This window comes from Maylandia zebra, linkage group LG9 (genome assembly GCF_041146795.1).
Source record: "Maylandia zebra isolate NMK-2024a linkage group LG9, Mzebra_GT3a, whole genome shotgun sequence".
NCBI lineage: Eukaryota > Metazoa > Chordata > Actinopteri > Cichliformes > Cichlidae > Maylandia > Maylandia zebra.
The window spans coordinates 15,779,834-15,792,460 of NC_135175.1; the positions used below are offsets into that span (position 1 = coordinate 15,779,834).

The 12,627-nt window shown below is 41.7% G+C and overlaps 1 protein-coding gene across 1 annotated transcript; it reads right to left on the reverse strand.

Moving 5' to 3' along the window:
- Nucleotides 1–3,664: 3,664 nt before the first annotated feature.
- Nucleotides 3,665–11,106, reverse strand: eef1e1 (eukaryotic translation elongation factor 1 epsilon 1). The gene is made up of 4 exons (XM_004546475.3): nucleotides 10,958–11,106; nucleotides 9,592–9,789; nucleotides 7,164–7,259; nucleotides 3,665–5,494 (listed from the first exon to the last, which is right to left on the reverse strand). The coding sequence occupies exons 1-4, from the start codon at nucleotides 11,039–11,041 to the stop codon at nucleotides 5,351–5,353; spliced, it is 522 nt and encodes a 173-aa protein (XP_004546532.1). The 5' UTR covers nucleotides 11,042–11,106; the 3' UTR covers nucleotides 3,665–5,350.
- Nucleotides 11,107–12,627: the final 1,521 nt, after the last annotated feature.

The window sequence follows — 12,627 nt, forward strand, 5'->3', positions numbered from 1 at the left end:
CAACAAGCTGCCAGTTAATTTGCAGTATACATTCATTTAACTCCATTCTTTGAATGCAAAGTAAATAGGACACCAAAAGTTTACATTCAGTATATTCAGTATCCAGCTGAAATGGAAACGAAGTCACAAACACTCCAGCAACATATAAAGCAACCTCCAGAGAGAAAAAACACAATGCAGACATGGCAAAAACTGCAGTTCTTGAAGGTGCTGCTTCAGACCGGCTCAACTTTACAGCATTCAAAATCATATTTGCAGCCTGCTACAAATATGATTTTGGGCCCTATGGATAGTTTCTCCCTTCATAACTCTCAGCATATATTTTTTAATAACCCGTCCACGTGGATGCTGGAGTTAGGGGTGTGGCCACACTGACTGACAGGTGTCCCAACACAGGCAGAAGGTGTCCATTAGTGTCAGCTAGGCCTCATCCACTACTTTAAGTCATTATATGTTGTTGGTGCTTATTTAGCAAATATTATGGCTTGCTGTGTCATACAAATCATCCAAGATGTTAATGTTAATTAGCTTTTTAAAAAGTGACATTTTGTTGTTTTTATTATTACATAACTGATGTTAAGTATAAGCATATTTACATGTGTCTCTCTGTACTGCAGATGGTAAGTAGTGACTGGTGGGTTTTCTCGACAGCGGCATGTATGTGAATCCCCGGCGTGAGCACACACATCCCCACACCTTCAAAGGCAAAGACACATTTCTCTCCTTCATGTCTAAGTTCATTGAAGAGCATGCTGTGAAAAACACATGCCCCCCTTCCCGTGCCTTTGTGTCCTTCATACTTGCATCCTTGCTCCTGCACTCATGTAATTGCAGTAGACAATCAGATGCCATCTTTATAGGCGCATGGTACAACTGTCACAGCGTGTAAGAGCACGATGAAGCGTGGTCGATAAATCCTGTCAAAAGAGCTTACGACGCGCTAACGCTCCCCTCACCACCACGCAGTGTTGATTGTTCCAGTGAATCAGTCAGCGAGAGATGGCGGGGCCCTGTTCTTAGCAGATGTCGTGGCCGATCCCGTTCCCTCACTCTGATTTTGTTAATAAGAATTAATGAAGGGTGGCTGTTTGCTGTTGCGTAGGTGGACTGTGGTGTGTGTGTGTGTGTGTGTGTGTGTGGGGGGGGGGGGGGGGGGGGGGGGGGGCTGTCCATCTAATACGGTTCGTAAAGTTGAGCTGACAAAGGTGTTGGGGAGATGAGGCAGGAGGTGATACAGGTAAAACCTAAACGCTTGACTCTCTCCCCGCATCACAAAGTCAATACAGTGAATGATGTAATTCTGCAGCTTCTGGAGGCTGGAGAGGATGGACGGTCATCAGCTTGGTAACTCAAATGCAGTCAAGCTTATTTCAAAGTTTTCAATAGAAGAATACTGAAAATATTGGGGGGCAACAGATGTTGATGTCAAACAGTGGAGAGTCTTAGACCTTCTGAGATACCTGCACAAAACCATCTTGCAAGCTTTTAGTGAAATGTTAGTTGCATCCATGCCATGAGCTTATGATGTCAGATGCAGGGAACGCAACAGAGCCACAGCAAGGCCAAAAAGAGTTTGTGTTTCATTTCCTTGCACACTGTGACTTTTGTGGAGTCAGGACCACTGCAGAAATAATGATCTTAGATAAAAACAAACAAACTAATCGTGTTTCCTAGCAACCCAATCAAAATATTATATTTTTTAAATTTTTCTTTTTACTTTTTTAAAGCTCTTTTTATGCCTGACTTTAGAAAGAAAGAAGGTGGTAACAGGGCCATTCCCTATCACAGCTCATAAATCATCTCTATATTCTGATGAGGACCTTACATTATTGACCTTTGACTGGTCCCTCACAAGGAAGAAAATTGTATTTCACTATTATTAAGCTGCAGGAGAGGCGGGGGACAGTTGGTATAGTAGAAAGCTGTTGAGCTTGTCAATCTGGGGCCACAGTGGAGGGTTACCCCTGCAGAGAGTTGCTTCCCTCGCATTCAGAAGTCATCATGAAGGTCGTCCCTAATTGGTGCCTCTGTCCTGTGTACCTGCTGTGGCCCCCTCACTCTGCCTGCACTCAGGTTTGATCAGTGAGGAGCCTAACTGTGAGGCCTCACCACAACGGCGTTTTGAGATTTGGCTGACCGCTTGAGCAAAGAGCGAGGACGAGAGAGACAGTTTAAAAATGACTGACTCGTCAGCATCGTGCTTCAAAAAATATCTTGGGATAGATTAAGAAACCCCCCCCCAGGAAACTAAAAACCATCCCATGCCGATTTTAAACGATAGATAGTCACCTTATTGTCACAGATCTCAGGGGTGTCAAACATAAGGCCAGGGGGCCAGAATTGGCACTGCCAGATTTCAATCTGGCCAACTGGACATTTTTGGAAAATATGGAGGACATAAATTTAGGAATTTTAACTGTAACTTTATAAAATTTTAAAACTTGTCCTGCTGATAACGACTTCCCCCCATGGCCATTCATACTAAACCAAAGTAGGAGATAAACAGATTAATGACATAAATGTTTCATGTTTTTCACAATCTAAAAGAGAAATCGTTATTTTTTATACTCTGTCCACAGTAACATAAATAACTAAAATAAGATGAATTATACATTGTTTGTGAATTATAAAAAACTTTTGGCTCTATAATTACAGGACAGTCTTGACAATAGGATAGACTTTTTTCTGTAAATTTAGTTTTTTTTAATTTTTGACAATGCTCTGTATCATGTAGAAAAACTGAGACGTACTATTGTTGGTGTCGAGAAATCTCAGGGATTAAACGTACAGTTCAACTACTTGAGAACGATAGGTAGGAAAGTCTCACTGCTCTGACCCACTTAAGATCAAACTGGGTTGTATGTGAATCACCTGGATATCAACCTCACAGCATTAACACACAAGATGAAAACACTTTTTATTTCATTACGTTATTTTAATTTTCAGCTGTGATGTTTGATCATCTCTTTCGTGTGCAGAAACATTTGCTTGTCACTTTTATTGGTTTATTTTCTGCCTTTTTTTTGGGTCAATTTGATTCATATATTACTATGTAAACAAAGCTGTTTATGCACCTTATTAACTGCAGTGGGTTTTTTGCCAGCTGTCAGTTTCTGTTTCAAACTAACCTGCTTCTCGCACCTGTAAGCTCCACAGGGGCGTTCACTCATCACTCCCTGAATTCTGCATTTAAATAAACAACAATTTCAAATGCGAACTCTGTGACTGAAAGGTTTTTATTTTTATAATAAAAGTATTTTACTGTTGCCACGTTTGTAACTATGGAAACATCACACACATAATTTTAGATTTGCCCAGCTGCAAGTTAAGAGGGCATAACTTTTTTTTTAACACCTCAGAAGTTAGCAGGCCTGTCAGATGCTACGCGTTCAAAACTGCATTCCGATCTAATGTTAACATAACCGGGAGGACAAGGGCTTCTTTAATGGTAGAGAACACCATAAAAATGCTCCAGCTAGTCACAAGGCTCACTCAGATGACTGCAAGCTGTTTATATCCTTCACATCTACTTTTATAACACTTGCCACAAACACACAGCGTGCAGTCTTACAGAACCCTGCTGAACAATAGCTCTGTATTCTGGCTGTGCAAAACAAATTCATGAAGAATATGCACACTCTGTAAGAAATCAGGGGTCATGAGCTGCGGATCCCTTTGATTTATTGGCACAGGATGAGCATCATGATTACACCGGATAACAAACCGCTGAGGTTTAAGCAATGAACAATATGCAAGACATGCTGGCGGGAAGGGGATTTAAAACAACAAAAAAACATGGCTGAAATGTCAACATCTAAAAACAGAACGATAAAGCTATGAAGAGTATTACATAAAGTTGTCAGTCCCACCATGTAAGAGCTGTAAGGTTTAAGTAAAGGATGATTTTATGGCGTTACTGCTCTAACTCTACCTCATTCTGCTTTTATCGTAGCTTCATGATGCTAAAACACAGGTTAGACCAACACTGCCATGATTTGGCCTGTAAATGGTGCTAATAGCAAACAGCCAGTCAGCAGCAGTGAGGCTTTCGGAGGCACTGATTATTGTTCACATGTCACAAAAAGATCCCTCTGCCTCTGGGTGCTCTTCTTCTCTGCGTGGCACTCTCTCCTTTCCTCCCTCGCTCACTCTCTGCCTCCCTTCGTCCTTCTCTCTTCAGTAGCCCCATGGGAGCGTGAGGGTTGAAATGACACACAGTGGCTGACTGTCGCCCAGGGGCCTGGATTCTGGCCTTGGCTGGCTGGATCTGTGTGGCAGCTGGTGAGCCCGCTGCCCTCTCTCTGGCCTGCAGCATCAACAGTGGTGGTAGTGGGACTGATTGGAGCCTCACTCTGATCTCTGACTCTGGGGCTGACGCTCAACTGCTCACTGCTGCCCACACAGCTGGTGGTGAGGAAGTGGAACACGGAGCGGGGATGTAATCAGGAAAAGAACAAAAACACGCACACAAGCACACACACAGAAACTAAACCGTCCACTAAATGCACACGGAAAAACGAAATCCTAACATAATAGCATCAGATACAAGGAGACGATGGCAATACCCACAAGTCTGTGGGGTCACGATATGGAACCTGGAACATCCTAGAAATGGGACCGACTGTGAGGCTGCACGGAGGAAGCAGCGTTTCCCCAAGGACATAACGTGCTTCCAGTTAAGTAACATCTTAAACCTTCTTTGAAACTGTAATACTTATCACATGTTTGAGTTCAAGGCTCAGATTAAACAAATAATCATTCATAAATAGAAACACCTTTCAGCCAAGCTAGCAGCATTTTACTGCAACCCACAAAGCCACACAAGACTTTCCAAAGTCAAAAACAAAACAAACGGCCTCAAATCGTCGCTCCCACCATCACTGAGTAAGCATTGAGGTGCCAGACTTCTCATAGTGTTAGCATTACTGAGTCACCAAAGGGTTACAGAGACAGACACCCTTCTTTCCTTCACTTCCTTCCTTCCTAACGCTTCATTAAAACAAAAAGCCTACTCTATCAGGCAATATATTTATTAAAAACAGTGACCTTGTGTGAAAGAATGATTGAACTGAATTACATTTGTAGTAGCAGTTATTCCCTTTATAGTACCTAACATAGAAAAACTTTGTGTTCTTCGCCTATCCTACATAACCAAAGATAAGAGTACAGGTTTGCGACTAAAACAAAAACATCTAGGCGAGAATAAGAATCTGAAACGCAGAATATCAGTGTTACAGTATGGAAGTTATGATCGTGATGTGACGCAGTCTTGGTAAGCACACGAGTTGTCCAGATCTGCGGCAGGATAGTGATGAGTGAGACTGGATAGGCGGAGGGTGGTGGTCAGGTCTCAGTGGTGTCTGCTGGTGTAAATTCTGTTCCTGAGCACAGCTACTGGAGGGAGGTGGTGCCGGACACCAGGGTAGCGCTGGATGTGGTCGAACCAGCGGGTAACATTCACATACTGCTCCCTGTCCTGGATGGCCAAGTCAACCTGGGAAAGAGAAGATCATTGGAGGTGACGCGTTTAACCGCATCGTGAAGGCGAGTTAAACTGACAGAAAATCTATTTAACACAGTCAAAGATGGTTTAACATTCATGAGTTTCCTCCAAAAACAATCAAATATGAACCATTACAAGTATAAAGCAGTGCGTTTCCCTCTTCCCTCAGTTTTATCCTGTTATCAAAAACATGTTAATGCTGCCTATCTGGGTCTCAAATACACTCGCAAAATAGATTCTTAAACACGAGTTTGACTTCCTGGTTAAATAAGGATGAATACAATCAGTAGAATTTACTCTCATTTTGGTGAAAACCTGGATACTTTCTTCTACACTATTTAGAAATCCCATTAAATGAAGAAGGAAAAAAGGAATCCAGTTTTAGTGAAACTCTTATGAGGAAAACAAAACGCTAAAGAGAGGCTACATGTAAGCAATGCTTACATTCATGAGATCACATGCGAGAAGTGTTGATGCACTGGTTTAGGTTGGTTTGAATGTTCTTATCTAAAAATAATTACACTTGAAGAACAGCTTCATGACGGCTGCCTTTTTTATGCACTTTTGATGATGTGCTCTGATTAATATGGCACTCATATGGGATATAAAACATGTATTTGTCTCTGCTGTCACAACTGAGCAGATATCAAAGCCTGAAACAAACCAGTTACAAAGATCAGCAGATTTCACATGATGATAATCACATGGTAACCAATTTTACACTGGTTTTCTTTTAGTTGCAGCATAATGCAGGTGGACAACTGGGAATATTTGAAGCACTAAAATGGCCTTGGAAAACATTATTAAGCGTGTTTTTTTTTAAATCACATAATTAAGCGGAATATGGAAATTCCTCAAAACGGACAACGATCCGGCCTACAACCATTCCAGCATCAGTCAGGTTTAATGTTTGTGTAAAGTAGTTTCCCATGAATTGAACATCAGCGCAGGCTGTGGTTAAGGGTCGCACTAGCTGACCTTCTGTCCCCGAGGTTAAAAACCACACTGACTGCAAACCAAAGTGACGCCCCTCTGCCTGGTGGCGTGGAGTGGGAGGAGGTGGGGGCCTTCCATCTTTGCCACAAAAACTGACATCTCTGAACATGTGATCTCCCCCCGCCTCCGTCTCATTCTGCCTTTCCCATTTCTGAACTCGCTTGTTTTTTTATCCTGTAAGGCGTAGCAAACTTACTTGTCCCTGGTCTGAGGGTAAAGACATCACTTTATGCCACATCGCTTTATCTGACTGAGGAGAAGTGAGAATCTGTTTATAATCTGTGTGTTTATTGCCAGCTTGTCCTCGGTGCCCTGTGGCCATGTGACTGGTCTAATTGTACGTTATGCAAGATGACAAATTCCTTATTAAAGTTGAGGTTTGACCGAAGTGATTGTTGATAAGGAGAGAAAAGCGTGAAAGATGGGGTGGATAGATGAATCCTTGGTAAATGATTGTAAGAATGTAATTAGACAAATAACTTTGAAAAACCTAAAGACAAGTTTCTAAAATGTTTGGTTGTTACAAAGTGTTTCCTAGAAGCACATTATAAAGATTCAAAGTTAATGTGAACACCCCAGAATACATTAAGTTGATAAATGTGTAGAAACATTGAGGCTTACGAGTGAAGTCGGCACATAAGGGAGCTTCAAACAGGTAACTTACTATGACTGGATGGATTCCATAGTACATAAAAACATCAGCTAAGGTGAACTGGTTTCCGGCCAGATAGACCTTGTCTTGCAGGTAGAGATTGAGGTCCTGAAAGAGGAAATTTCAAGAGCATAAGACACGCTATGCAAATCAGGTCATTTCTTATGATAATTTATGCATTATGGTAAGTATTTCAATGCAAACACAAATGTCTTAATGTGACAGATGGACACATTATATGAATCACTAATGAAGCATCCCTAAAAAAAGAGATGCTGGGACTACGAAATGTTACTGTCTTGATGGACGGTATAGACTTAAAGGGGGCACATCAGCAGGTTCATTAACCTATATATCTGTGGGTGCGTGAGGTACACGAGTCTGGTTCATGGCTTGCGTGCGTGTCTGTGTGCTGCTATGTGGATAGGAATAATATGTAACCTGAGGGGGAATGTCATCTCTCCCCATGACTGGCGACTTAGCACAGATGCTGTACAAAACGGGCTATTTGTTTACTTCTCAACCAAATGACTACAACTCTCGCTTGCAAATCTAATGAAGCCGTCTTAAACTTGGGCGGCACGTCGTGCACTCCTCAGTCTGTGTCTGTGCAAGCAAAGTCGTGCATGGAAGTGCTGGTCCCTGGGGAAGGGACCATCTTTAGCACTTGTACATTGTGCGAAGGCGAGGGAAAACTCCAAACACACACAGAGCATCTTGGGGGCAAATGGAGTTATTGTGCGGGAAGTGTGGGTGATGCCAAACAAGGCATGAAGACTGCAGACTTCCTCCCCTTCCACAGTCAGATCCTTGCTTTTCTGTAGCCTACAGCCATCAGGCTGAAGCCTAGTCGAGCATCAGAGGAGAGGCAGCTCTCCTGCTGCCCTGCACCCAGCACATGGAGCTCAAACCTGGGTTCTTTGCTACCTGCTAACTGTGCATCAGTGCTGTTGTTGCATTCAGATAAAAATCCTACAGAACAGTCAACTCGAGCTGATGAATAACTAAGAAAAGGAGATACAGGTGCACTAATGAATCACACCTTTTCTTTATTATTTCTGTACAAACTTGATGCTCCAGATGCTATTTTTATTGTTGCTGCCATTCTTGGACTCAGACACAGTGATCTCTCGAGTTTATACCACTTTCATTTGGCCTTCAGGCAACCATAGCCGTCAGTACTCTGCTCAGTACTCCATCCATCCATTTTCTTATCTGCCTATTCAGCCTTGGATATAGAGGGAGGTTGAAGCCTGTCCTGGCTGACACTGTGTGAGAGGCTTTTTACTTTCAATTGTAACACCTGAAAACATTAAACAGGAGTCAAAAAAACAGAATAAGTGAAAATTATTTCTGTTTACACTGAGAGTTTACAGTTTTGTCAAAAACTGAATGATCGTGCTCTCCACTCACTGAAGACAAAGTACTTAGCAGATGCAATCATTTGTATACTACAGCATTTGCATGCTGAAACAAAAGATAATAGTCAAATTGAGTGGCAGCAGGAAGTCTTCAATACTGGCCTGATTTGTTTAAAGTGGAGTGACAGACTTTCACCAACACTCAGCTTGTCTCTGGGTTCAGGGCCAACCCAAACTGGCTTGTTTATCAACATATTACATGAGTGACAAGATGTTTACTTCGGAAACAAGTCTCAGCTTGCGAAGCAAAAATGTCTTATTTGCATCCTGGGGTGAGAAAGTTTAAAAACTCCTCCAGATGACACTTTTATCTGAGCATAATTTAATGGGAGATGACTGGTGTGCTTAAAAGGAGAGCGTTAAGGACGCGGCTCAAGCAGCAGGACAGGACAGGGGGCCACCGGGCACCAGTGCTGAGCTGCTCAGGGCGACTTCCGTCTGTAAGTGGCACCATTAAAATATTTAAGAGGCCTGTCCAGATAACATGCTGCCGCACAGCATGACTTCTCAGCCATGCCACAACAGCGTGTCACGCTGAGAAGTGCGCACATACACACACACACACACACACACACACAAATGCACAGACACTTCACGCTGACAGGACGGTGCCAAGAGGCGCGCGGCATCCAGCCGACCAGCGGCTGACGATCCGTTTCACGCTGACTGGCGTCAGGCACATTAGAGTATTTTGCTCTGTCGCGTGGGGCCATGTCACTGAAGGGCCATACATCAGCCCGTATTCCTGTCGCTCGCGCCTTAATAAGGCAAAGAGACACACACATTGACCCAACTGGTGGTCACAGGAGGTCAATGTGGAAGAAACTGTCAAAGAAACTCTCAAAGAAAGAGAACAATTTTAACACTGATTTTAGCACAAAGAAAAAAATAAGACTTCTAAGCATGCTTGGAAACATCAGGATTAAAATCTGGGATCATTTTAAGTACGTATGCATTTAACTCTAGAAATGCTGTTTCAATGAAAAGGAAAGGATTTCCTTGAAAATCAGCTCTTTTACCTTTAGGACGGTCTTGATGTCTTCCTTTGTGCAACTGTCGAGTTTGGTCACTCTGTACTCGAGCCACTGCTGCACCACCGCTCTGCTCTCTGCGGTGTCACCCAGCAGCTCTGGGCGCTTGGCCTCTTTCGCCAGGTGACAGGCGATGGTCACCAACCCCACCAGCGGAGGACCATTATTATTCTGTAGCACAGGTACCTGGAGGGCGAGGAGTGACAGTGAGGGGTAGTTACAAACAATCATTTGAATGCATCAGAAGCCAGCACTGTCTTTCTAAATAACACGCTTCATTTCCAGTGATTGCAAAACATCCCTAATAAATGCATTTATTTTATTAGACTGTCTGGATCTCATATGCACGCCGATTATCAATGTGTAATTTGGAAAATACTGATTAGTGAAATTACGATGGACGGTTAGGTTGATATCCAGAAGAAAGAATTTAATATGGGTGGGAAAAAATACTTTCACAACTTTTCCTTATTAACCTTTCACTACAGCATCCGTTAAAAAAATCTGGAGCAGATTGCTACCCCCACTTCTACAAAAACATTGTTTACTGTTGTTTTATTTACTGACATATAGATAGATAAATTCAAATATCCAGTAGCTGCATTTAAAAACAAACATACGTCCGGTCATAAATATGAATAAAAGGATAAAGTAATTAATGTTAAAAAAAAAAAAGACTGTTTAAAAATACAACAAAAACGGTTTAAGGTTTTTAGGAGGACGCAAAATGTGTATGAATGAGTGATGATGATTCGATGATAAGGGCTTCATGTTGAAACTCTAATTTGTTCATACTTTATAAGACATTATTATCAATAGCTATAATTTTTCGCAATTTTCCGTTTCGCAAATATGTTTATTTTCCCCTGAATGAAAATAAATTGCATAAAATAAATAACAAGAATTTACTATTATTAGTACTACAAATTAAATTTATATTATTCTAAACATAGTTCTATATACACTACTAGAGTTCACTTGCTCTGTCCATCCCATGGTACTGACAGCTAACTCCTCCCCTCGCTTAGTTTCAATGGACGGCTATAGACAAAGCATGGGGCTACGTCTATTATAGCTTTATGCTATCCACTATCCTGACTTTTCCCAACAAGACCGCTGGCAAACATCTCTCTGCGTGGAAATGCTGGGGTAATGGAGAAACTTAGCTGACAACAGACGAACAGCCCGATATAGACACACTATAAGCACAGCTTTATTTCCAACACACATGCGTGTTAGCACTCCCCTGCTATAGCTAGGTGTCCCGGTTACAACAGCTCGGAGGGCGCCTTTCAATTAAAATGGCAATTGTATCACCTACAGTAAATGACACAATAATGAACCGTTATATCACCTTTTTATCCCCCTGCGTACTGTACTTATTCGCCTTTTTTTGTCCAAGGTATTTCTCCAGCGAAGATAGCTCCCGCAACGCCATGTTTGTGACTGTCGGACGGGCAGGGTAGTGTGCGAATGATGTGATTGGCTTAAAGTCGCAATTCCCGCCCACTCACGCTTGACTGACTGAAGATTTAACCAAAGAAAACTTGGCATACGAATCCTTTCATTGTATTGCATCAGAGCTTCGCCCAACTTAACCGATGAAACCAGTCTGTGAAAAAATAAAATAAATTAAAATACAGATACCTTTATGTTTTATTTAGTAAGGGCTATTATATAAAATTGCTATAAAATTACTTTGTAAGGAACTATGATGATAACAACAACAACAACAACAACAACAACAACAATAATAATAATAATAATAATAATAATCTCCAAATAGATTACATAATTTTTTATTTCAGGAAACAATGAAACTCATTCCTACATATACATTAATTTGATCATAGATTTATTGCAGATGTTTTTTAGATCAACCTGTGGATGCAGGTTACAATGCAAGGTGTCGCATGAAATTCACTGGGTTCAGGTATTTTGTTTTTATGACTTTCACACGTTTACACCCAAATAAATGTTGCTGCCATGGGTGGAGGAGAGTGCATCTACCAGACTGCAAAAATTGCTAAAAATCAGCTCAGTGAACCTGGCACTGGCCTGGCCTGGCCTGGCCTCTGAGCTCCCCAGATTCTAGACCAATCAAGCGTTCATGGGATGGGATGAAACAAGCCTGATTTGTAGAGACCCCACCCTGCAACCCACAGGATCTAAAGGAATGCCAGCGTTTTACTGCCAAGCACAGTAGTACACACCCAGAGGTCTTGTGTCTTAGCCCCAGCAGACCAGAGCTATTATGGCATCACAAGGCAACCCGCAGTATTGTGCAAAATTCTTGAATCATCCTTCATTTTTTTTTAATATATCGATGGGCGCATGTCCAATATTGGGTGTAACATAGTAGTGCACTACTTTAATAACATTACATAGTTCAATAACAAAGTAATGTAACTTGCTACTGTACTAAATTTAGTAATTTGATTACAGTTACAGTTATGCTGTTACTTTCCTTACAAAGGGTTCTTCAGTTATCTCTGTGCAGTGCAGTTAGAAAGAAACATTTTTCTTCCTTTATTTAAGTAACATACTGCATTACTTTTAAGAAAAGTAATGAGTGACGTGTAATACATTACTTACCCCAACATGACACGGCCTCCACCATGTTTTACAGATGGCTGCAGAAACTCACTGCTGTCCCTCTGTCCTGGCCTCCTCCAGGAGGCTGATGAGGTTTCAGTGAACAGTAGACGTATCAGCTCATGGTCCAGATGCTCAGACCCTATGTCTGGATTTTTCCCTGTTTCTTAAGGACATGACTGTCAGATACTGTTTATCTGCTGTAGAGAGTTTTAAGGCCTGACCGTTTTTCTTTTATCCAGTTGCCCCAAACTATTTAAGGACACAGTGCACACCATGCTGAGAAAGACGTTTTCAGCTAACAGCTCTTTCACCTTTTTTTTTAATCATCTTATAAGATAAGATAAGATAAAACTTTATTAATCCCTCGGGTGGGTTCCTCTGGGAAATTCGGTTATTGCTGATAAAGTAGTTTTATGTCTGTCAAAC

Coding starts and splice junctions, on each gene's coding strand:
- eef1e1 (XM_004546475.3), bottom strand. CDS start 11,041: ATGGCGTTGCGGGAGCTATCTTCGCTGGAGAAATACCTTGGACAAAAA. Junction 9,790..10,957: donor GTACGCAGGGGGATAAAAAG/GTGATATAACGG, acceptor CTCGCCCTCCAG/GTACCTGTGCTACAGAATAA. Junction 7,260..9,591: donor ACATCAAGACCGTCCTAAAG/GTAAAAGAGCTG, acceptor TTCCTCTTTCAG/GACCTCAATCTCTACCTGCA.